Source organism: Hylaeus volcanicus, chromosome 4 (assembly GCF_026283585.1).
Source record: "Hylaeus volcanicus isolate JK05 chromosome 4, UHH_iyHylVolc1.0_haploid, whole genome shotgun sequence".
NCBI lineage: Eukaryota > Metazoa > Arthropoda > Insecta > Hymenoptera > Colletidae > Hylaeus > Hylaeus volcanicus.
In genome coordinates this window covers 17,802,755-17,829,131 of record NC_071979.1, presented here as the reverse complement: position 1 = coordinate 17,829,131, position 26,377 = coordinate 17,802,755, and the positions used below count along the sequence as shown (strand labels likewise).

Below are 26,377 nucleotides of genomic sequence, written 5' to 3'. Positions count from 1 at the left end.
TTAGGTTGACATACTGTAGCAGGGCTGTTCTAGGACTGATGGGATAGTATATTGCTGTGGATACTATAGCAATGACATAGTAGTATAATAGTACTATACTGGTGTGATTTTTTTATTGCATCGGTACTGTATTACTATTACTATTATTATAGGAATAATATGCTACGAACATTTCAGTGCTATAGTAATTATATATAATTACCAAAATAGTGATATAGTAGGACTATACCGGTGCAATCAAATCCTAGTAATATTAGAACCACTTCAATATTATTCTACCATCTTCCACGAGTATAATACTAATATCGCACTAGGTACTAGTAGCATACTCGTACAATATCATATCAGTATTACATCGTCGCTATAGTAGTATCACACCATCACTATACACGTGTGCAATCTCAACGTACTACCTAGCGTCTGGTCCTGGTAAAATGAAATATTCGGAGCGCATTCAACAGCGCGATATGATTTCTGTAATTCATGTTTAATAACCTAATTGCGACATTACACTGTTTACCGAACACCGAATTTCATTTAGTTCGTTGCAAGTCCAACAACACAATCACTTCGTAGAATTTGCATGGAATTACGGAATATTACGTTAAATATTGCACGGTTACACGTTATGCGGTAGAATTCAACTCGCGGCGTTTTACCGCCACCAATTCGTTTCACGATGGCGTCTTCATCCGAGCACCAGAAGAGATCCTTTATTCCCTCGTAATACCATTTCTGGCCTCTCACTCGTCAAACTGGTCTCGCTCCTGACCATTCTCGTATTTTCATAACTAATTGGTTTCTACGAGTCGCGGATCTATCGATACCGGTATCCCACGGTGGGAATCAACTGTTTACGAGGTATTGCACTTTTGACGTCGTTCTTATTTCTCGCGGGATTTCCACTGTACAAGGTGACGTCGAAAAAAACATGCTTATCAACGCAGGATTCTCGCGTGCCGCGGTTGTTAATGTTTCCGTCGCCAGTCATCAAACGTAACCACAGAAACTAACGACTCGGAGTTTTCGAAATTAACGCTGACTCGTCGATGAATGAAAAGAACATGGTAGGACTTAAATGTAGGTTTCTGGGAGTAAATGAAAACACCTGATTTGATACCAGAGTTACAGCGATTGCTTTATGCTTACAGTAGTTAGGATAATCAGTAATTGCACAGTATTGCTACATACTTCGCAACAGAATGTACGGAGTGGGGCGTATTTAACCTTTTCATTGCTGAATTAATCAGCGGTAGAAAAAGCTTCTACGCTGAATTAATTTCATATTTTCTCAATAATTATGCCTAGAGACATATATATAAAAATGTGTAGTGTGAGTGCTTGTTGTTTTCTTTAACTCGAGCGGTGTAGTATCGTTACTCGCACTTGTGTATACTCGAGCACAGCAATCGAAAGGTTGAGACCATGTCAATTGGATAACTTGCATATTTATATGGAAAAGATTTCTCTACACTCGGTCCATGAGCTATACGAAGCAACAATAATAGAAATTCAGGATTCAATTTCAGCCTAACGGATACTCTAAGCTTTTCAAGTCAAGAAAAGCGCTATTTTTATCATGAAAAATGGCGAGATTTTCGCGATGCCATTTTTATACCTTTTTGAGGGGATTTCTGTTGGCGTGGATCGCGCAAATGACCGGAGTCTCGTTAAGATTTCGGGTTAAATTGCCCTCGAAGTTCCAGCGTGCGAACGGACGCGGGCAAATGCGGCTTGTTCCCGAAACTCTACCCGAAGACAAATACGTAGCACGTGGCGGCGATTAATGTCGCACGTCACGGCCGCACGCTGCACCGAGTAACGAGCACCCCGCTTTTTCGATCCGTGCTCTCTGCCCTGAGAATTAGCCGGGGATACCGATTGGAGCTGTTTTCCATTGGTTTTCCGTCGCGTCGTTTCACGACGTGTCGCTTGTCCAACGCGCAACGAGGCGGAACGCTCCGAAACGGAGCTTAAACTAAAACTAGTCTTTAGGTTTGCGTGAAACTTGGCATACAAGGGCTTTCGAGTGCTCAGATTACGAATCTAATATCAAAATTTCGAAAAACATCTAAGAAGAACGAAATTTCATAGTTTCAAAGTGATTTTAGATTATAGATAAGCGTAACAGTGATAAGATGTAATGGATCTTTAGTATCTACTCTTAACACATTGTTGCAATGTGATGCAATCGGCAATTTAGACAGAAGCGACTTCATGTCAACGGCTATTATCTCTTGATTGAATGTGAAATTAAAACAATCCAAATAAACTCTAAGAAACTTTATTTATATTTTACCAACATAACGAATTTAAATTAAATATTTTATATATGTATATATCTCATATATAACTATAAAATTGTTTTATATTGCCCTGGGTTTCGAACACAAGTTTACTCATGAGTTGTCACTAATGTGAAATGTAGTGTTTTTCTAGTTTTTGTTACATTTTTTTGGCTTTTGCGTCGCTTGGATCGAGGACGATTGAGACACGCGGATGTGTCGGCAAATGTTTGCTCGACTCTCTCTGACCCTGAATTAATTAGTGTCATTGGCGGACGCGGTGTACAGAGGGAGTACAAAGGAACAGGAATTTCGGCAAATATGCTTAATTTTGCAGAGATTCTAGCCTAATAGGCCGTGCCGTAGACAGGTATCGCAGTGTTCTCTTTCATGTTGTCGCCGGTTGACTAATTACATATTTGGCATAATTGTAGCCATGACCAAGGTACGTTACATAACGTCCTCGGTTGCAATTCTAGCAATCTTCGGTGCGTTAATATTTACGATATTTTATGCGAATATTTAAACATCTATAAGCCTAGGTGTTTTGCTAGTTATACAAAAATAATATATTTTTTCACCTTAAATTTCAAATTTAGATGTTTGTTTATGTATACATACATTGATATTCTTCATTTATTAATCCTTTGCGGTCGTATGTCTACTCTCAACCATCATAGATTCTTTACCCTTTCTTCCATACTAATCTTATATTCTATTCGTCCATACATCATTTTACACAGTCTCTGTATTTTTATTGTTTAAAGTTGAATTCAAGATATTTTCAATGCCAAAAGTTTTTTTATTAATGATAAAAAATATTAAGAATTTCATTCTGAAATTAAATGGAAACAAAAAAATTCGTGTTAAATTAGAAACTTGACATGAAAAACAATTTCATATACATTTGTCTCCCATTGTACCTTCCATACATCCTTAAGAATGGCTAGAAAAGTTTCAACTTTTAAAGTGCAATGAAAGAATGTGAGAATTAAATTCTACTCCACTCCTGGGAAAAATAGTCTGCGAAACACTGGTCTAATGCTCGATATTTTGCGACACCGCAACGAGTATTGCCAGTGTCTCTATCGTCGCGCTAAAATGCGTCATTTTTGAGCGGAGAAGCAGCCCAGACCTTACCTTGCTCCAAATATATGTACATAGCGACGTTTGGTGGGCAAATTTACATAAGTAACTGATAAAGTGGAAGCGGTTTCGAGTTTTTTTCCGTCTGGAGGATTATCCGTTTACTTTTAAGCGGGCTAACGGTCGCGAGGGTCCTCGCGAACGCGGGAGCAACGAAATTGGCTAATTAGTTGAGTAACTGAGCAGTGTTCTCTTTTTTCTCTGTCTTTTTCGACCTATCCCGATTATCGAGCCACGGGCAGGTACTCCGCGGAGTAAGTTTTTGAAGCACGTCGAAAACGAGAAGTGTTTCGTTTGCTAGATCGTAGATACAGGTTGATAAAGTTGACGAGATTAGATTAGACCTTGAGCATGGGTGCCTGGAAGATAAATTCTTTCTAGTGACGAGATTTTATTTTTACAATATGGTCTAATAAAACTTATATTGCCTGTTATGAAATCATTCTTTTAGTTTACCAAAAAGAAACCTATCAAAGCTAACAAATAACGTAAATATCCGGTATTATATTATCGATTAATGGCTCTAAGTGCACATTAACGATTTATAAAAATTCGACACTAATTGCGTTTGTTTACACCTTTTACTATCCATTCTATGGCAATTATTCTACACTACGAACGTTACTTTTAATTGAAGAAATTATTAGTAGTCTGCCTGGAATTTCAAGTATTTCTTTTTCGCTAAAGGAGCTTACATGGCGAAAAATGAGATAAGGATTTTTATCGTACTTATCAGAGAGATTACACATTTCAGAAGCGCCACGGGGCAGCTACATTCATTAATTTCCATTTTATATTCAAATTGCGAAGGATCTAGAGTTATCTCTTGTCGAATAAAATGAGATTTTTCCAAGAATACATGGAGATTTAATTTACCTTTATGATCCAGACAAAAATACAAGATAAATTTATATTTAAGCAGGTTTCATGATAAGGCGGAAATCCTGCATCATAATTTAGTAACACGTTAACTGCCAGACAAATGTTCTTGTAAATTTCTGCTAAGATTGAATATTATTTAGTCTATTGGACACTACGTAATGAAACATTTATAGTGGTATTCATTTTTGTAATTTCATCGAATTTCATGAATTTTACTTAACTTTATTTTCTTTGATCCCTAACTTTCAGAATCTATTTTTTTAGTTTCTACAATTCTAGAGTATACTTACTGTACTATTAACGTTTATTAATACTCGCAAATTTCCCGTGTAACAAAACTTACAAAGTCGATTGCAACTGCACGAGAAGCCCGGTGCTTCCGATACAGTTGACGTAACATACCCCTGGTATCGCACTTGCTGATGCAAGCCAGGAAAGTATAGTTCGTTTGAAAACTATAATAATGCCGATACGTATAAGTACTATGTATTTGCCTGATTTCTTTACATGCCACGGCAGGGCTTTAGACAAGGGAAAATGTCGTGTCATGCACACGAGTTTATGTAATGAATATACGTAAATACAACAAAATGTGTAATTATACATTTATATAAAATAAATAAAAATATAAAATAATAAAAAAAATAAAATTCACTTCACACACGGACATGAACATTCCCGACTCTGATATTTTCTGTAATTCGTTAATGTAATGTAATATAATTATTTCTTGCTCGAGATGAAATTATTCTGCTCTACGTATAATCAGTTTACTACATCGAACTATGATATTCGTAGTATCTCTAAAAGTAACTTAAAGCTAGTCGTTAAAGCCTAACAAATGTGCTCGCCTCGAGACATTGTTTAATTAATCTTCCCATATGCGAGCCTCTCCATTGATATTTAATTTTTTCCCTTTCTCGTCGATCCGTTATTTTGGACGAAAATACGATGCGCAGATTCATTGTAATCCAGCGTATCGTTTATCACGCTTATGCTACCGGACCGTGTACCGTTGAATCAGCTTTTGTTGCGTACGTGCACGATTAATCATGTTAGACAATGCGCGTCGGATTTGTTAAACGACGAGACAGCTTTTTAGCGATTGATAATTAATGCAAACGAGGAGCGCGCGGGAGTCCCTTTGGCACATTCGCGCTAAAATATCCTTCAGCGTGGTTTCGCAGCTATCGACTATCGACACGTGTATCCACGTTTGTTCTACACGACGGATTCACACCTGCTAAGCTTTCGGGAACCTCGTTTCGCATTAAACGCTGATTTAATCCACTGCGAGATTAATTATTTTCTTTTGAGCAGGACGCTGCATTCTGTTGAATTATTATTATTATTGTTATGAGAGTATATCCAAAGTTAATTGTTGGTTATTTTATTGTACTCCACTAGTGACGAGGACAGAGTAAAATCAAACCTGTGTCTGATATTCTTTTGTAACTTTTATTATTTTTTTCCAACCGAGTTTAAATTTCGTTTACTTGTTTCTTTTAGATTATTCAGAATGAAATGAAGCAAGAACAATTTCCTGTGGAACCTAGAGGGAGAATTAAGCTGTTAATCTAGCAAAAGGAAGCTTGTTCAAATGTGCACTTGAGTTATCGAGTTCGAAACGTATTTGGAAACCGATATGGGACACCTAATAGGTCGTCGAACCTTAGGACTATCAATCTTGTTTGAAAAGTGTCTGTTTTTAGGAACAAAATATTGATAGTCAGCTTAAGTAACGCTCTTGAAATTTAGATTAGATAAAGGCATGACTGCGAATTGGAGCAGGTATTAATGACCCTTTATGAGAGGGTTGGGTAGGGTATAACATCGCTGAAAACATAAATGTATCGTTAACCCATTTGCATTATATGGAAAAGTGGAAAATTCGTTCTTATCATTAATATTTTATTTGAATTTAATTTCCAAGTAAATTGCGCGCATGTATGCGCTCTGGTGATAGTTACCAGACAATATGCGCTAATGATGCAAATGAATTAAGGGCACACAGATCCATTTGCGTCTTTCTTCTTTAGGCATAGTTTATATCGTTCACATTCACAATTCATTTTCTTCTTTCGGACGTGTTTGATAGCAATAATCGGCAGTAATTCCCTCGTGACTTTACCGAGAACTCGTCAGTCTCGTATAACACCCCAAAAACGTTCCATTTCCAGAACTTTATTATTCCAGTTTTGGCCAGCATTTTGGGCTTTCGACCCAACGTACGATGGCTTTGTGATTCCGGTCTCGCGTCGCTGATATTGATGGATCGCGTCAGCATATTGCGCAAGTGGCTTATTCCGAACGTCCACGCGACGTTCGCGAAATTCTGGCTTCGAGACGCGCAAATAATATGCGCCCGGCCAGGTGCCTTCCGTCGATCGATCGTTGCTAATTGATCGGACAAAAGCGTGATTTCGTAATTTCCATATAAATGGGAATGTAGATTCGTCGTGTCGCCAGATCGACCGACGGAATTCACGGCCTATTGTCGTGTCCGTTCGTTTCTATTCGCGTTTCGTGGGACAGTTAGGTGTATTCATCGATCGTCGGCCAACCGGCGGGCGAGGATCGATTGTCGGCTGTATCGTTCTCGTTTGACCGTTCAGGGTTTGGCCGTGACGTGGATAAAAAAAAATAAAATTCGAAATGGTCGAAAGTTTCGCTGGGAGAATGCTTTCTGCGATTGTGATCAAAAGAATTCGTTAACGATGAAAAAAAGCACGCACCATGGTTTATTTATGTATTTATTAGTCCATCGGAGAGGGGGGGGGGTGGGGAGGACCTGTTGGTACGGGATAAAGGAGGACGAAATGGAGAGGAAGGGTACAAAGAGAAATAAATATAGATGTGAATGTCGAAAACAGCAATAGGAAGGGTGGATGTTCGGGGTGAGTCATAAATCGCGTGTCGCGATATTTGATTTGGTTCTGGTCATTGATATCAAAGTTAATTGGTATCGAGTTGTGGATTTATTTTTAAGAAAACCTCTGCGCGTATACTTCTCTCCATTAAAAGCAATGTGGCTGCATTCGTTAATCGTATTCCGAGTGCACCTATAGACACTCCTATACTCCTAAGCGCTCACAATGATATACGATGTAAAGTTTACAATGAATTTCAGTTCTCCCTTATATGTTTTGAAAATTTACTTATTATGTTTGCTCTAATTTCCTAGTGATTTTTTTTTTTTGTCTAGAATCTATCATTTAAGTTTCTGTAGTGAACACTTCCATTTTTAAATATTCAAACTTATGTATAGATTAGGGGGAGGGGCATAAGCATTTTAGAGAAACTTAGGCGGGACGTAGCACAAAAAAGGTTGGGAAACACTGATGTAATCCCTCGATGAGGTCATATTATACCCACGTTTCAGATACCTATTATGTGCTCTATGCGTATACGAGATTCAGGAACACGTTTAAGAGAATCCTTATTGGTGGTCTGACATTTTCAAGTGGCGGGCAAAGTTCCTTGAGAACGACTCGGGGGCAGGATCGGAGTCTACGCTAAAGATGGAGGATTCTGAATATTTACACAGACCGGAGTACAAACTTTAGCGAAACTTCTTGGAATTCGAACTTCTCGACCCCCCCCCCCCCCCCGAATCTATACAGCAGCTACAAATTACGACCTCTGGGACTTACAAGTTTGTATCGAATTTGAATTCCCAAACTCCGGAAGCTAGCAGCGCAGCTATTTATCCCAATTGTTATTGATGAAGCGCGCGATTGGAATCGCTACGTGCAACGTTGTTTCGAGTTTGTTTTTCTTGCGAAGAGTTGATTGATCTTCCGTTTTAGGTATTACGTTTTTATATTTACTCCGTATAGGAAGAGTTACTGCGTGTGTTTAGCTTTATTGGCGGAGTCTTTGATCGCCGTTTTTGCAGGGGATGTCCAGTACGCTCGCGGAGAGAGTAGGGTTGTAAAAGTACGGAAACATCAACGTTCTAGGACTATCAGATCCATAAAACCTAAGTGCTGAAGTATTTCGAGGCACAAGCTATGGTTTTCAAGGAAGAGTGTCGGGAGCTGAAAAGAACAGATGCCTCGAGACGTGAACTTTTTTCCTCTTCTTGTCGAAGTTCCTTGGCCTATTGGACACAAAGTTCATGCACTTCCACGAAACATTTTTATTTATATGTTTTGAGGCTTCTCCTCTTCGACATGGAGCTATAATTATCTCATAAAGAGTCTTTAATTATTTAAACAGAATGATATCGGTGATACGAGACTATTAACGTCTCTTTGAAAGATGCATGCATTAGTAATGGACGCATCAATCATTCACCTATTTTACTTCATTATATTCGAAATATTGTTATTGTTCGTTGGATAATTAGCACCCCGAATCCTGTGGAAACTTCATCCCCTTCAACGTTTCACGTCCATGTCCGACACGAGCACGCCTGACCTGCAGATTTCGGCTTGCTCCTCGTTACTGGTTCGCTTACCCTTCCTAGCTGTCCAACGAAATGATTTATTTTTGGCATTTTGTTTCGAAAAGCGCGCTAAACAGATTCTCCCGTGTGGAGTCGTACAATTGAGAAGGAACTGATTCTATTGTAGGGAGAACCAACAATCGATACATGGTTAATAAGGTACCACGAATTAGAATATAAACGGTGTTTAGTTATTTTTATTTACCACCGAAGCGACAAATCGATAAATAGTGCGCTTTTTAAGTCACTTCAAGAAATTTAATTTCATCAGAAATTATTGAGTTGTCCAGAAAATTCGTGGCAATTTTTAAAAAAAGTTCAAAGGCACATTTGAATTTTGATATATGTTTATTGAATTACATAAGTACCATTTTGTTCCACAACTTTTCCACCTCATAAGGGATTCCGATATATTCAGACCTGTACCACCTACCAAAAATTGACATGGACTTTCCAGACAACCCAATACTTTACCAACGACGAGTCCCGAATCATTACCGTCAGAAAATTACAGAAAAGTACGATAACGGTTGTCAGGAATGAAGACAATACCGTAACGTGTGACAACCCGTTCGATTCGGGTTCGTCAAGGATCCGCAATCGATCGGGAGTCGCGTGCGTTATTGGGGGTCGACGATAGGCATCGTAATCAGTCAACGCAATTTCCGTAATTCGAGCGACGATCGCGCGTTGACAGTCATTTCGCCGGGAGACCAATTTTATGCTCGCAGTCTGTTGTCACAGCGAGAGTGGTCAGTAATTAATTGGACGATGGGATCCGTATTATTTGCTTTCCGCGGTGAAATTTGCAAACGTCGATGGACGAGACCGTTGCGAATGGAACGATAGTCGAGCCAGTCGCTGGCGATTATGATCGTTGTAAGCTGACGCGAGCGAAGCCTAGGAAATAACGATCCCCTTTCGTAATTATTGTTCTACGCTACGAAAGCGCCATGTTGTGATTCGTCTTGCGTCTGATCGAGCAAATTATTTCGCGGGACGGGCCTCTTCAGAGGAGATAAATTATATTGGACGCACCTGCGGCTGGGAATCTCGAGACGAATCCACTGTAGATTGATAACGATGCTGGGAAGAACATTGGTCGAGGAAACCAAGTGGAAAAGGTAGTTGAATCTGAAGTGGTTGGAATAGACGTTTTTATTTTTAATTGAACCGTAGTGGGACCATTTGTGCGTTATACTCTGATTATAAGGACCGACTAACATTTTCACTCGTGTACAACACATAATTGAATAGTTTACATTTAGCAACGTAGATAATTTATCCTGGCTAAGCTCCTAGAAATTTAAATTACGTCGAATTCACTGTACCATTTAGCGAAGTTGATCTCGCTGTTTGAATTTCTTTTGAAGAAGCAAGAGGACTTTTTGTCCAACTCGATAATACAGCAGTCGAGATCGCGACAAATGTTGCTTTTTCAGAAAATAGGGAATTAAGCTCGACGAGGAAACTTAGGTATATAGTAATCTGCCTAATTGGGGAAACAAACTAATCAGTTGAACCGCTAATTCATCCTCATACGCGTCACTCGACACGTCACTGCGCATTACAGTCGGATCAAAATCAACCGGCCCACTCAAGGCTGGAATCAAGAGGTACTCGATTTAGGTGTCGTGAACAAGTTTACACGCATAATTCATAAATTGTAATAATTGTAGGCCCGAAGACGACTCGATTCGCATGAGTCATCGCGTAGTAATAAATAATCCTCGCGTCGAGACTGACAAACGTTGTTTCTTATCTTTACACTCTTCGAGCTTCTCTATTTTTTTCTTTTTCATTCTACCTACGTATTCCTCGATTTCACCTCTTGGTCAGCAACGCTTGGAATATTTATTATCCGTGTCTTCGCGGAAAATGTTTCCTGATCCGTGTCTTATAGCGCTCTACTCTAGGCTATAGGTATCACGTAGCTACCAGAAGTATCACGATACGTTTCACCGATATTTACTTTGATATTTATAGGTTCGATGCGCACGGGGTATCTACCTGGTCTCTGACCCAGGACCTATAGGAAAAAGCCCCGTGTATTTGATCATCAAGTTTCAGGATCCAGGGGCTCGTTTCGAGGCATCGAACGCGCGGCTACCGGCGGTAAAGCACTGCGAAAATATTTGCGAACTGTAACACGTGTTGCGAGTTTGAGGTGGGGAAGGAGGGGAAAGGGAAACCGGCAAATAGTAGCAGAGACGCGACGGTCATCAATTCGCGTTAACGTTTACGTTTTATTTGGGTCCTGTATTCTGTTTTTCTTTTTTTTTTTTTTTGGCCTCTGTCCCTCTGTGTTCGTTGCACTGATTCGAACGGGCGCAATGCTTCGAAATTGGATTACTCCCCGGAATTGGGCGAATTTTTATTCAAATAATTGAGCAAAACTATCGATTGGAAATGAAATTTCAGTTACAAATAACAATTACATTTTTTTATCGGAAGAATGTTTATTCATATAACGTAACGGGCAATTTAACCCAGTGAAAACAGGAATCGCATTACATGAAATAGTCTAACTTTTGAAACGTGTCTCTTTTGGTATTATTAGACTTGATTATAGCTTTCTTGTAACGTTGACACCACTGCAAACATACACGATTTTTCACAAAGGCTTCAGAATTTTGGTTTTTAATACATTCAATATATTCTATGATGTATTGATTCAATATATTATATGATATATGTTGTAATATATATTGAATATGTTCAACTGGTATATCTTAAATAAAGTATACATGATTGTAATTAAACATAATTGAAAGTGTCCATTACGCCATGTTAGCAGGCGTATTTTATTATTAAAAATAAAACCCAGTACCTTCTTTTAAGAAACCCTTTACTTCATACTGTTTCCACGTAACGTCTGCTCATATATTTTTCTCTAAATCTCTGTATATACATCATATTTTGCTTTGTTTTCTCGTGCAATTTCAAGAAGAAAATTTCAGGGAAGAATGCATATTTCAAAAATTTGCCCTAGCATAAATTTGTTCTACATAACCACTAACATAATTTGCTAGACTTACGATGTCTCCTCGTAGGGGACATCCGAGTGCAAAGAGTTAGTTATTAAATAGAAACATGGTTCTTCGCTTGCGCGAAATAAAAATGACGTCAGTTTAAAAATATACTGTTTGTTATACGTGTTTGCTTTTTGGAACGATTTTCTTTTAAAAGAATTCATCGTATATAGTTTGATTATTTTTAGCAATTTAGTTAGATCTTTCGAAATTCTTTAAAATGATTGTTTTGGTAAAAATTCATTTGAATGATTGCTGAAGTAAAAATCCATTTAAACAACGATGAAATCTGGCTTTGTATTCGACGAGCGTGGTGGGATCGTTATTGGCCCCCCACCGCGATATAAACGATGATTAATTACGCGCGCGTTGTTATAACCCAGCGTACACCTTAATTCCGCCCACTAATTAGTCCTCATTGTAACGACTGCGCGCTCTCATTGTTTGTAACCTCGAAACGATTCGAGCATAGCCGCGATCGCTGGAAAGCTTGTTGCGCGTATACGTGGGTGTAATTAATACGCGTCCGATTGAAAGGCAAAGTGAATCGAACCCTCGAAGCCCGTGTTCGATTTCATCGGTGTTGTAATAATATCGAGCCGATCCTTTCTTACTGAGCTAAGAAGTTTTCCGTGCTTGGTCAGGAAAAGTCAAATTAATCAGTAAAAAGTCGAGTGTTCTAGAATTCTAATTGTAATTCTCATCCTAAATTCGCTCGTTAAATTGATCCAGAGTTCACTGTTTTCATAAAACTTCCGCGTCGACCTTAATTTTTCCCAGACTGAAAAATCCACCTAACCCTTCACCTTCTCTCTTATTTTAGAATTATTCGCCTACGAACTTCCACAAGAATCCCTCGTCCTTTCAAAACTGGTAGATTTTTTCACTTATTTGTTTTCCTCCCGATATTCTAATCTGTAAGGTCAACGCAAATAGCTTCCACGAAGTTTGTCACAGTGGTAGTTGCACACCTGTAACGATGTCATTAGCAATAGAAGGTAGCAATTTATCAGATCACGGTCGACAATCGGCACAATCAGTCACGTAAGTGAAACTTTCAGGTCCTCGCGAACGGCGGATCCGTTTCCCTTTACAATGAGAAAATTGCTGTTGAGTTGTCGTGCAAGCATAACGGAGAGACAGGCGAAATGCGCGACGCACTTGGTTGAACGTCTGCGACTGGGACAGCGATGACATAACTGCGTCTTAACTCGATAAATTCATCGCGGTTACAGTAACAGGTTGGATGGCATTCGCCGTTGTGCTCCGATGATGCACAGATTACACATGTGTAGTAGCTGGTGTGGCATTATCAAATCGTGCTCGGGACAATTTGGAGGTCAGCTCGCTTATCAAGATAATATCGTGGCCTAGAAATCCGGGACGGATTCCGAACGGAAACGTACTTCGTTAATGATATGGATTCCAGTGATATTGGAGCGTCTTCAGTGCTCGATGAAATGTAATTACTTTTCGATAGATTGTCTGCTGGTGCTGGAGTGACACGGTCGGGTTAAAAGCATCTGTTAACTTAACAAAAATATTGGATGCCGTGTCTTCCAGTATAGCGATAAAAGTACTCGATGGAGTGACAACTTTATTATAATAGTTTGTTCTTGCATTAAAATAAAAGTGTCTTAAACCATGAAAAACTTTAATTATAACAATGTATTCTGTATATTATATTGACTCTTCGAAAGTATGACTCATCCAAAAGCATATACTTGATTGTATATAAAATACAGTATGGCGGTGACACAGTAAGTGCAAGAAAAATAACTGCGTAATATTTGGATATTCTTTTTTAAGTTCTGTCGCTATTCTCCGCTTAAACGCTCGCTCTAGAAACTCTTGATGGCCTTTGCACTCGCTATACTCGCTGTACGCCGCTCAAACAACACACTGACCGCCTTTAAGAATGCAAACACACACTCTTTGGCGACACTTGGTCGCTACATAGCACGCGTGCACTCGTTACTTCACAGTCGTTCCGAGGCAGGCACGTTTCTTGTATTCCTACCTTGTGAATATCGCAGTTGCACGTGGCGTATAAAAAAAAGTCTCTCGTGTTTACAATAGTGGTATGTGGGTTGTCGAATTAAAGCAGGAAATATTGGTTGCCGAAGGACACAGGACTGTCACCACCACTCCGTCTCTCCCTGATTCGCCCCGCCTATTACTCCGCCCCTCGTCTTTTTCTTTTGCCCACCAGTTGCGTTTGAAAGAAAATAAATATATTGCAAGGGAATAGTTAGTTTGGCGTGATTTATAGTTATCGTGGTGAATTTCTATGGCTATATTTCTATTTCTATATTTTCACTTTGAATCACGGCGAACTCGCCAATGAAAACGTGTACATGTTGATTTATGCGAAAGATTGAAGAATTCAGAGGTATGCGCGAAGCCCATCGGTGACGACTATGCATGTTACTGTGTGATTTATGATACTGATGTGTGATTTTGTACGATAACAGGAACTTCTGTGGAAGCAATGGAAAATGAGGAAATGTGAAAGATAAGAATTGTATTTAACATGACTGGCCATAGGAGTTTACAATAGTCTAGATCGTCGTTTCTAAGGTAGAGTGGCCTTTATATAACTAGTACTTCTGGAACAGGACATATCATATCTATTATTTTATCAAGCCTAGTTTGTGGTACCACACGAACTATATATTTTTCGTCCACTTCAGGGAATACCGTCCCTCAAGTCTCAGACCCTTCGTTCAGGTCACGCTACATGAAGGAGTCGGTCGCTTGTCTAGAACTTGCGAGAATGGTGATTGATAAAATGCTCCCTGGCGGCATCCAATGAGAAATACATCGATCCAATAGTTATTTTCTACTTCTGAGCTACGATCAGTTATTGTTCGGTGGTCCCTTCGTCTAATATTTCAAACATTCAAAAAGTTGAACCTAAATGCAATAGTAATATGGCGAAAATTTATTTGGATTAAAGTCTGTTATCAATGGACTAAAAAATATCGTCTTTTGCCTTCAGTGATTCATACATTGTAGGGATTTTCACTATATTTTCATCGATCGAGTATGTAGCAAGCATGGCGTTCGTGTATCTCGCGATGGAAAAAATTGCGACGATAAGCGGAATTGTTATCGATGCAGCATGCTTAATCGCGCTAATCTCGCTGGGCAAATACCAGGGTATCTCTTGATTTGGTGTACGCCGTGCTTATGTCGAAGCATAGTCTCATTAGGCGGTGTATCTTGTCGCGTGATACCGTTTAGGTGTATCCGTGCACTTGCATTATTCGTTGTCTCATTATGCTGATTACAATCGGCGACAAAGCTACGTTAGTTTCGATAAAATACGAAATTTCCTTGCGCTGGGTATGGTCTCCATTTTCGAGAGGAAATTCTGGAATGTTTACCTTTTCTTTTACGATACGTTGCATTCTCGTTCAAAAAAAAGCAGCGAAATATCTGCTGCTCTCGTGCATTTTTACACGAAACAATTTTTGCTGTAAAAAAACAAAGGGATTTTCCAGCAATTTTCAAATAGCGGAATATTGGAATTTGTGACGAAATTCTATTCACGAGACTACCGCCAAATGAATAAAAAAAATATTTTTATTTCGCGAATTGGATAATTAAAAAGCGCTAGCAGCTGAATTGTAAACGGCGACAGATACCTGCAGTATCACGGTGCACCTTCGAAACTCTACTTTTAACACGTTTTGCCAGCGGAACGGTAGAGTAATAGTACTATAACGATCGAAATTTTTGGCACTGGTCCACGTACATTTGCTGCGAGAATTTCTCTCCCGCTTAAGGCCAACGACTTCGGAGACAAATTTTCCCAACCACGCTTTATGGTCGTACAGCGATCGCGCGCTCGTTGAAAATACCTTTTCGTACAATGGAAAGCCGTCGCTAATATCGCGAGCTTTTTAGAAAATTAAATTATACGTCCTCGACGCGTACCTCCCAGATGAGTGTTCCTCAACAGTTTTTAAAAATTTTTTTATCAGAAATTGCGAGTTCGATATCGCTGCATCGGTAGAAGCGTTTGGCTTCGATCCAAGTGTATTTACCGCGGCGATCTCCTCTTTATAAATCAACGTAAGAATTTCAGTGGCCTCCATCGATTGAAGGTACTTTCATTAAAATGTAATCTAGATAGCGGGAGGAAACCGTGTGGCTTCCCGTCTAGGTATTTCAAGGTAAATTTATACTGAGAATGAGATCAAATCGATAGTAATATTCATCTTTGTGATACAGTGTGCGCCTTCCAATGATTTATTTGAGAAACAGGGTGGTTTTTCGTGGAAAACGAATTGGAAATATTGCTCTCCCTTCGTTTGGAAGACAGAAAAATGAAGATTTTTCTTCCGACTTGATTTACAACTTTCGAGATTTCAAATTGAAAATGTATTTTTATCAAAATAAAACATAGTCTGTGTTACTCGGGAATAGTGTAGCTTTCTATTACTGAAAACATTTTTAAAATCGGTTCAATAGTTCCGGAGATAACCCCCTACATATAAACAAACAAAATTTACCTTTTTATGATATTAGTATACGTAGATAGAGCTCTTGAGGACCACCCTTTGTATACATTACAGGTATTCATCGACTGTAAATAGAGTTAAAAATTCTTGGAACGGTTAATCAGCATTTGAGCCATCCTGTACGCTTCGTGGATTGATATAATTAAAAATTTGTTGGGTGGTGGGGTTTATTAATGGTTATTTTTCGCGGGTGTCAGAGCGGTCGAGTCGTCGAGGCATCGAAGCGCGAGCACAATTTCTCATTTTCTCGCGTCTCCGGCTCGTTCTTGCCCTCATTTTCATCCGTGGCAGGTATTCCCCTCTCCCCATTCATCTGTTTCTAGTCGCGGGGATTTTTCTGTCCTGCCAGTGGGGACTTTCGCGGCTAGAAAAACTCGTTAACTTCAGGAGCCAGGCGAACGAAGCGAAGGCGTCCGTATTAGCGAGAGCCTGCAGTGGCTCGGTCAATAACAGGCGCCTACCACCTGCACTGGACTTTTGCTGATGCAGGTTCTCTCCTCTTCTCTCCATTTTCCTTGCGCATCTTGTGCTAAATTCCCCGGTTGTGTTCCTTTGTATAATGCAATTTCGCGTGACGCGGGACGGAGTCGATACTCCGCCGCTCTTCAGATGGTGATTACGGATCCTTTCAGAGACGATAGTCGAACACGGTGGCACGGATCAAACGCGTCGTCCACAGAGGATCATGTTCCCAAACTACTTCTCGGAATTGCCGAAACGGGGTTAGAGATACGTGACGATCGTGAGATTAATATTGGGACGTGCTTTGAGCGACTACGTCAGCAGAGACAGTGAGAGTTAATCCTGGAATGCCACATCGACTCCAGTTTATTTTCTGGCGTTTATACCCGTTGTAAAGAGTGACATTCGAATTTCTACCTAGGAAAATTGTTTACGGTGTCATCGACGAGGTTGATGAGGAATTGAATCCTCCTGTAGTGTTTTCTCGAAGTCTGTGCTAGGGGTCCAGTGGACACAAGTCATGTGATTCATTCGATACCTTTATATTATCTTTCCTAAGCTTTGGACAATTTTAATTATTTTGAAAAAATCATATAATGAAAATCGTAACTTTGAATTTTAATTCGTTTTTATTTTACTGTAATTGAAGTGTGGTGTTTCATGGTTAACGCGACGAAGTCTGCATTTCGCATATATTTCGACAGATACTTTAAATTATCGTACTCTTTGTCGTGTCGAACGTAACTGAAATATTCCAAAAATGAGTGCCGACGACAGCGAGTGCGTTTGCACGTGCGTCGTTAGGGGCCAGCAGTGTGTAATGTGGGAGTATAGTGAGTACAACAAGTGGAAAGAGAGTTTGTAGCCAGACCGAAGAAAGAATTGATTTTAGAGAAACTCTGTGTGTAATTATTCTAAATTAATTATGTTGATTCTCTCTTCTGTCTATCTAGATAATTTTTAGAATTAGTCGTGAGTGAAGATAATAATAGAATAGAAAGTGTCGCAAGTGTTACATCAAATTTTGATATAAAAACATCTTTGTACTTTAAATGAAATTATCAACCCTTCCACAATAGAATTAATTTAAAATCGATCCATCAAGCGTGGGATAAAATTGCAAGGGACATAATTTCGTGGATCGAAGAACGTTAAAATTCACTATAAGCGGTTGAACCCATTTTGTAGTAGCGTTAATAAAATCCTCCTTTGCACCGAACTTCGATCATCCTCTTAGGCAAACTTTTTAACGTAATTTTGTTAATGACTTTCCGTCGAACAAAATTAATAAATTGCCTCTTTTCAATTTGTCGCCTCCGTAAATAACTCATAATCGTCGAGGTCGCGAGACTTTAGTGGACAATTAAAGTCGCTGCATTTCCGGGTTGGAAGTACCGCTGAAAGTTCAGTTCCGCTGATAAATGTATTTTTCATCGGCTGTATTTATTATAGATGGGCGTAATTATGCTCTTTAATTATTTTCAAACATCCCGGGGCAACTCGTACAATTTGCGACGGACTTAATTGTGATTTACGCGCCGTTGCTTGTATTTGTTTTTACTGTACCGCACAAATATTAATGAGATGTTTTACAATTTCGTTTCACGTGGTTGGCAGACCACCGATCATAATTATACGACCGGTTACACGTGCCGAGAAATTTTATAAATCGTTATCACGCGTATTATGAAACACGTCTGTTGGATTATAAATAATAATGTAATTACAGAATAAAATGCTAGAATGTTTAGAAGAGAGATTAAGGAGAAAATGATAGTTTAGATGGAAGAGTGGCTAAAGAATCTTTTCTTTTAATTTCTACTATACTATATTTCAATATCAGTGCATAAAATATTAATAATCATAATTCGTATGGGAAATGAGTGGTATTAGAATGATAATACTTGGCACTAGCTTCTAGCAATTTTAATCCAGTAATACGGTATGATTGTAATACTTAATGAGTATATACTCGGTACCTTCCTATCTTCATGGTAATAGGAATCAACAGGCGCGTCCCAGTTAACGATCTTCGCATGAACTTTGAATAGCTTGTGCTCCAGTTTATATTTCTGAAGTGCGAGGGACTAAGTCATATCTGCTTTTCTAGGATAAAGTTGTTAATTCAAAGAATAACCCAGTGCATGAACTGTTCGTAAAATTCACCGTTCTATGTGTGTGTTTGAGTGTAGCGTCGATTCGAATTAAAAGTCTTTACTATCGTTTTGCAGTAATGCTCTATTGGTAAACGATTTTTTCTGTCTATTTATAACCGACTTTTTTTTTCAAAAGATTGATTCGCTGAACGTCACATCGCGCAAGAATAGCCGACACAGTTGTCTGTCGAAGCGTGTTGCAAACACAATACATAAAAAGGAAAGAAATAGCATTATCGAGTGCAAGTTTGGTTTATTAAAGAAGGAATATCGATAAGGATTTTTGGTTCTTTGAAGAAATTTTTCAATTTCTGTATCGATAATATTATAGTCTACTCGTAGAGGTGTAATTAGTTTATAGGTCCGGGTCATTCTTTCTGAAATACTTTATTTTCGAGATGAATTTAGAATCAATGCATTATCGAAGCTCCTTAATGAATTTTAAGTGTACTCAGTCTTGTATCAAATTAGAAACACGAAAATAGATGACACCGTTATCTGTGCAAGCGTGTCATGAATACAGCAAATGAGAAAGAAAGAGATACGTAGTATCATCGAGTGTAAAATGGCTCGGGTCGTTCATTATGATGGACGGCACAAATCTTGTTACTGTATAACGAAGCTTTTAAACACTCTACTGAGGGTATACCCTTAAGGGTGTAATCGATTTACCCTTGGCACTCGATACGTTAAAATGTCGTCGTTTAATGTCTCCATGAAATTAAAGTCAGTAACGATGAAGCGATGATTTTATGCCTCGTTAGACGTGCTGGGTATTAAAAAAATATTTTTTAATAACTGGCGTTCATTTCAAACTATTTTACTCATTTGTCCGAGTTAAATTTAATTGCTTTCAAAATAACAATTTATCCGTCGTGGATGAGCTAATTCAGACTTCATCATTGATCGCAACCGTGAAAAATGTTCCAGACGAAACTTAGTGAGAGCGCATCACCGTTCGGTTTTTGTGCATCGAGAAAAAAAACTTCCTCGAATAATTTATCGTTGCGTGGATGACAGTTTGCAACTTTTCCACGGCTATTATCTAAAAATAGGATTACGGTGATTTATGGTGGGGGTGTAGTCCCCCTTCCCTCCCCTTTACATCGTACGCATCCGAGGCTAAGTTCGTCTTGAACTTTGCCTGATAACGGGATCGATTTTCCTCGATGAAAATATATCTGTTCGGTTTTTAACGCAATGATTTTAGCGATGATTTTAGCGAGAGCAATGATATATGTCACAACTTACGTGCAAATGGTGTGATAAGAACAAATGTTAAATTTTCAGGTGAAATGACACCAAAAAGAAAAATATATTTATCGATTGAAAGGGTTAAATGCGTAGTAAATTATTTTGTCCCTCTATGGGCATTGAATGTGTACCGCGCGTGATTTACAATGCCATCATCGTTAGCATTAAATTTGCAAATCGAGAGGCGCGCGCGCGAACTTTATCAATACAACTCGTTTACATTCGACGACCGATCTGGCATGAAACGTTGGCATTTATCGGGTCGGAATCAATATCTTTTTCAGCAGCCCGCTTATTTACCACGGGCATCGATAAATTTCTCCATCGAAGGGGCTTGAATTTAATCTCGGCCGTTGAAAAATCGCGATACGAGAACGTACTCGTTTATCATCTTTTCCAAACGTATTACTTTCGAACCATAAGTTTTATAATGGACCCCGTGCTGCTTGTTGACGTGTCGCTGGTTGATGTTTCGCGGAGAAAACTGGAACGCCGGAAGCGCGGAGTGAGGAACGTGTTCTGTTCGGTGGGTACAGGCGTAAGAGTAGGAATACGGTGTACCTGTTTCACTTTTTAGCTGAGTAATGGAAATGGGGTATAATGAAACAATAAAATACTAACTTTATTAATTAAAAGTTTTGACTTTATTACTAAATGTCACGAGTAAGCTATGATCTTTGCTCTATGAGGAGCTGGTCAAGACTAATAGACAAACGTTGTAAGTAAAAGGTAGAAAGAATTTTTAGCGCATCTCTTTAGGCTTTAGGAAATTATAGGAAAGGCCCTCGATGGCGCGTGAGAGAGCAGGCCATATCCTAAACATTCTCTTTTCTTATTCTGGCGGTGACAGATATACATACATATGTATATATGTATATTGTACATACATTCTCAGTACATTTATTTTTGTAGTAAAATAGAAGGTTGAATTTAGTAAATATTCTAACACTGAGGGACTTCCAGAATATCTATAAACAAAAAAATCAAGCGAATATCTGTAGGGAATTTCACGTGAAATATGGTGCATAAATATAAGCGTCGTGGAACTTGTGGAACTTATGAATTTTTCACTTTCTCTTCGTTGATGTAGAAGTGGGAAAATCGATCTGAAAAATGCGAGTGTTCTCTTATCAGAGAATTTCCTTAAACAAACAGTGGATCCCTATTAGTTCAGATAGCGAAAGTTCTACTGTAATTCAATCTGATTTGGTGAATAGCAAGATTAGCATTTGGGGCAGGTTTTTGACCGAGCGCAAAATCACCGACTCGGTCTGTCGATAGCATCCCATTCGATAAGGGCGAGACCCAGCGTTCCTTCGTTTCTAGGGCCGATTGGAATTTCGTTTCCAAGGTTTTGCGGCTTTAAAGTTTGCCCAGGAGCTGGCTGGGATTCAATTTGAGAGCCACGAGGAACGAAACAGCGGATGGAGCAGGGGTGGATAAGCCTCCCGCTAACTCTCCGCGAAGATTATAATGTTCCGAGTCGTAGCCTCTTAATAAGTTCCCCGTATCCACCTAAATTTGACGTAAAGTTGAAGGGAGCGCTTAACGAAGGAACTGCTTCTTTATAATGCACTCTTTTACCCGTTATCCGCTCCGAAGGCGTCAGAAGACTTAAACTGGTTAAAATTTATGCTTTTTAATCTGTCTCGGTTTATCTCCGACCTCGTGACCATTTTTATAAGGAGGCTGTTTAAAATGTAACCGACACTTTCATTTAACTTTTGGACACCGAACGTTCGTACGAACGACGGAGCCGGGCCACTATTCAAGCAATCAGAATCCAAGTCCATATCCGCTACGACAGAAAGCTTAAAATCAAATTTTTATATGGAAATATTATTATCATATTAATAGTGTCTTGTAACCAATTCTTTTTGTTAATATTTTTTTTCGAGGAGCACTTTTGCAAATAAGTATTATTGCAGAATTGTTTAGAAAGAAAAAATATTAAATACTAAAGGAAAGTGAAAAAATAATTTTGGGAAGTACACATAAATAATATTTATTCTCATTCGTTGTTTTCTGGATGTTGTTTACATGTAATATTTTGTTCAGAATGCTTCTTATAAGTGTATTGGTAATGTAAATACATGGCTTGACACTCTTGACGAGAATTGAGAGGAATGCGGCTTCAAGATAAACGTTGAATAAGTAGCCCGACTTCGGCGTTGGAGGGTTAACGGAGGCCTGGTTTGGATGAGGGTGGCTTTTAGGTTAAGTCTTATCTTAATTACAAATGTTATGTTTAGAACAATGTTTCTCAACTTTTTTTGTGCTATCCCCCACCTTAGCTATTCTAAAATGCTTCTGTCTCCCTCTCATAATATTTACATAATTTTGAATATATCAAAATAGAAATGTTCCCTAAAGAAACCTAAATGATAAGTTTTAAGCAGAAATCACTAGGAAATTATTGAGCAAACGCAGTAAGTAAATTTTCAAATTGCCCCCCACTCTGGAGCGTGGGCCTCACGTTCGGAAACACTGGTTTATTTCAATAGTAAAACCTTTTAGAGGCTGTGATTTATTTCAGTAGTGAAGCCTTTCAGAGAATTTTATACGCGGTCAGAGACAACTGTAATCAAGAAAATTCTTTGGGATTGAATTTTTTGGATCCTCTCTCTGATTCCAGCTACCGAACTAGATTCCATCGTAGTCTGTAATCTGCCAAACGAACACCGTCAATTAAGGAGACACGTGCAATTGGTTTTTTGTTAGAAAGGAAAAATTGCACCAACTACCCTTGATTTTGATTGATAGAAACACCTGGGAATCGAACGGATCGTTTTTCATTCGACGGAAACGCGGCTACGCGCGAGAATAGGGCTATTTTCAGCGGGCGTTCGAACGTCGGCGACCAACGATAATTAAAGAATATTGACGGGAACGAGGGGAGTGGGGGTGGTAAGGTGGAAAAAGGTGACCCGGAAACTTCGTACGCGACGAGTTTGAACGGCCTAATTTCTAAATAAAATTCCGTGCGCCTCCTCGGGGTAGACGTGGGAGAGTAAACACGTTACACACACGTCGTGTGTGCATTCTCAGTCGGAAGGATGGATCGATCGTAAACCAACCCACCTCGGCGCACGATATGCCCGCCTAGGCCACGTTTACTACACGCTCGACAGTGGGTTAATGACTCGAATGGTGAATGACAAGACGCGCGGCGTCGATCGAGTCATTGTTATGCGGGGGAGGGACTGGCAGACACAACGTTCTCTCTCTCGAGTCTTTTCAGAACCGGAAACTTCAATTTCACGGTTCGGGGACACGAATCACGCTATCGCTGCTGGATATCGACGCCCGGGGAATGTACGGCTAGCGTACAGACGATTTTCAACGGTGAAATGATAATCGATAGCGGGACGTCACTTTGTTGGTCTCGTTTTGAAAAGCCACGCGCCACTGGCGATAGGTCGACGATCCGAGCGCACCTTCTGACGTCGATTTTGATGAAACTTAGGAAAATTACTCGTATTTAGAATGATTCAAACTCGTGATCTCTTCAACGTCCGCCTGTGTTCTTACTCTTCTGTTTTCTTGTCATTTCCATCTCTGTATTATTTAATTTTGTTTTTGATCGTCTAACCGCGGATATTAATAGTAATTCATCGTTATTATTATTTATTACAAATGGAAGTAATCCTACATGAGAAAGTATATCAAACAAGTATTCTATCAGTGAATTACATTTTCACCCGAATTTGCGCGTAGCTACGTCAAAAACATACCGACGCAATTCCTGGAATGTTCCAAGCATTTCTGGAGGTGCCGCGGAATCCGTGTGTGTAGACCCCTATTCGAAGCAATCACAATTGGTTAGCGTTGATTCAAACGAGCGATTTGCTTTGTTCACGAATATCAATAAATATCAATGAATGTTGATCCTCTCTATAATAATTCGTGTATTTAGAAACTTGTTAACACATTGTAAGGCGGGAAAGCTACTTTTACGTTTTTCGCAGTCTGTTACTGGAGCGCGGGTCATTTGTGCCGGAGAGCGGATAGCGTCTAAATACGATGGTATGAATGATACCATACTGCGAAGAAACATTAAAGTCTTATCATTGTTATTTGCACTTGTTATATATTTAAGTGTAAAATAAAGAAAGTTTCGTTGACAAAAACGAAGTAGTTTCCGATTTATTGCGATTTTACAGAATGACCAAAGTCCCGCGAGACTCACGAAGAAACGCCCGCTGCACACGTAAGTCCGCGGCGAAGTACACCCGCATGCAATGTGTTAAATAAGAATACTATTAAATATAGAGGATACTCTATTCCATTCCTAACGTGTCCCTTCTCGCCTGAAACATTTTTGCTACCCTCGTTAATTACCACCATATTCATGTGGATTGAATTTAGTGAGATATCCTGTACAGTCGAGGAGCTTTTACACCGAAGGCTGGCGTAATTGTGGCACTGATATCGGGAAACAAACTGGTTCGCTTTTTGGTAAAGTCCGGTCTCTGGCTAGACATTCTCACAGGCACCAGATGCGCCTTCTGGCAAAAAGCGTTCCGGGTGCGCATAATGCGAGCTTTACCGGCGCCGAGGATTTCATTTAAACGACCGGGACCCGCACGATTTTGCCTTTCACGGATTGCACGCGAACGCAAAAACATTCTTTCCCGCGAACCGACCGCATTTAAATGAGCGTCGAGCGCTTTGATTGTCTGTAACTCGGTATTTCTCCCCATATTTAATTTAATGCATTCAGCTCGAAGCAGCGTTTCCCCACACCCCTATTCCGCGCTCGTATTTTTCATCATCGCGGCTCTACGTTTCCACAATTTTATATTACACGTTTAATCGTTCGAGTTTCATCAGTCTTCCAGAAGGAATTTCCGAGTGGGAGTGCGGGAATGTATTGTTACGCTCCCAAAAATTCCAATTTTCGACTCGAGGTGGATAGGGGTGATTGGAAATCGGGAGAACGTACAAGTAATTCGCGCAATGTTGATTGATGATGATAGTTTCCTGTGGAAATGTTGGGTACCTTGAATTAAAACACCAGCACATAGATAAAATACTATCGAGTTGTCTGGAAAGTCCATGCCTATTTTTGGTAGGTGCTGCAGGTCTAAATATATCGGAATGGTTGAAAACAAATAACATTTACCCATCCCTTAAAAGCTGGAAAGGTTCTGGAACAAGATGGTACCTATGTAATTCAGTAAATATATATATGCAAATCTAAATGTGCCTTTGAGTTATTCTTAAAAATTGGCACGAACTTTCTGGACAACCCAATATTTACTCTTATCCTTGGACCATTACATATCACGAGACAGCACACACGTATCTCATACTACTCTTAATGCAGAGATTCGCATAATTAATGGACAAGTATCGGAAAAACACTTCCACTTCGATGCATTCATGTTTCTCGTTCGTTTTCTGTTTACGCTATGTCTCTTGTTACAACTGTTGACTCAGTTGTCGATTTGGTATGTGATTGGTTTAAGTTCGTTGTGGAGTTTCACGTTTGCCGTTACATCGGTAGAAATCCCTTGCATTCCAGGGTCGTAAAAGTAATGCACCACCTGCTCGAGCGTTTTATTTTGTTTTACGCTGATCCTCCGATATGAGGTCTCGTGGCGATATTATTATTTATATCGTCGTGTTTATACGTGTTCCGTGTACTAAACGATTCAATATAAAGTCCCCGCTAGGGAGGGGCCAGCCAGCCCTATTGATTTCGGGTGAAACTGGTCAATCAGAGAGGATATTTCTTTGGCGCGAAACGACCTTCTTCGACGCGCAGCCAGCGCACTCGTTTTAAGGTATAATCCAGAAATAGGGAGGATTAAACAACTTTTAATGATAAATTAGTAGTAATTTCACTTGCTAATGTTTCAAAAACAAAACAATGTATTTAAGAAATAATTAAGGGGGGGGGGGGACGGTCAAGTGAAATTAAAAATTTTGACCTTTTATTTTTACTTAGAAAATTCCGATCGGTACGGAGCGCAGGTATACGACTGCGCCCATGAATGGTATAACTTTGGATCTCTTGGCATAATAGATTAACTATCTTTGGTATTTTGACAATAGATGGGCCTAGTTACAATATATATGAATCATTTATTTTCGTCTATATCGCACATTTCAGGTTATTTTTCTGTGTTTTATGAAAACGAAAATGAGTCGAAAAGTGATTGCTAATGAGCCTAAT

At 39.3% G+C, this 26,377-nt stretch overlaps 1 protein-coding gene across 4 annotated transcripts in view; it reads left to right on the top strand.

Annotated features, from left to right (window-relative positions):
- Window positions 1-26,377, top strand: part of LOC128875101 (neurobeachin-like) — a 191,682-nt gene that overhangs the window by 2,411 nt on the left and 162,894 nt on the right. The window contains exon 2 of one of the 4 annotated variants that reach the window (XM_054120449.1): window positions 12,857-13,381. The exons of 1 other annotated variant lie outside the window; for it this stretch is intronic. In XM_054120449.1, the coding sequence (XP_053976424.1) occupies window positions 12,857-12,964 (108 nt within the window). In that variant the 3' untranslated portion in view covers window positions 12,965-13,381. Of the gene's footprint in view, window positions 1-5,822; window positions 5,915-10,749; window positions 11,415-12,856; window positions 13,382-26,377 lie in introns of those variants that run through there. 2 more of the 4 variants (XM_054120448.1, XM_054120450.1) reach the window with 2 other exon arrangements.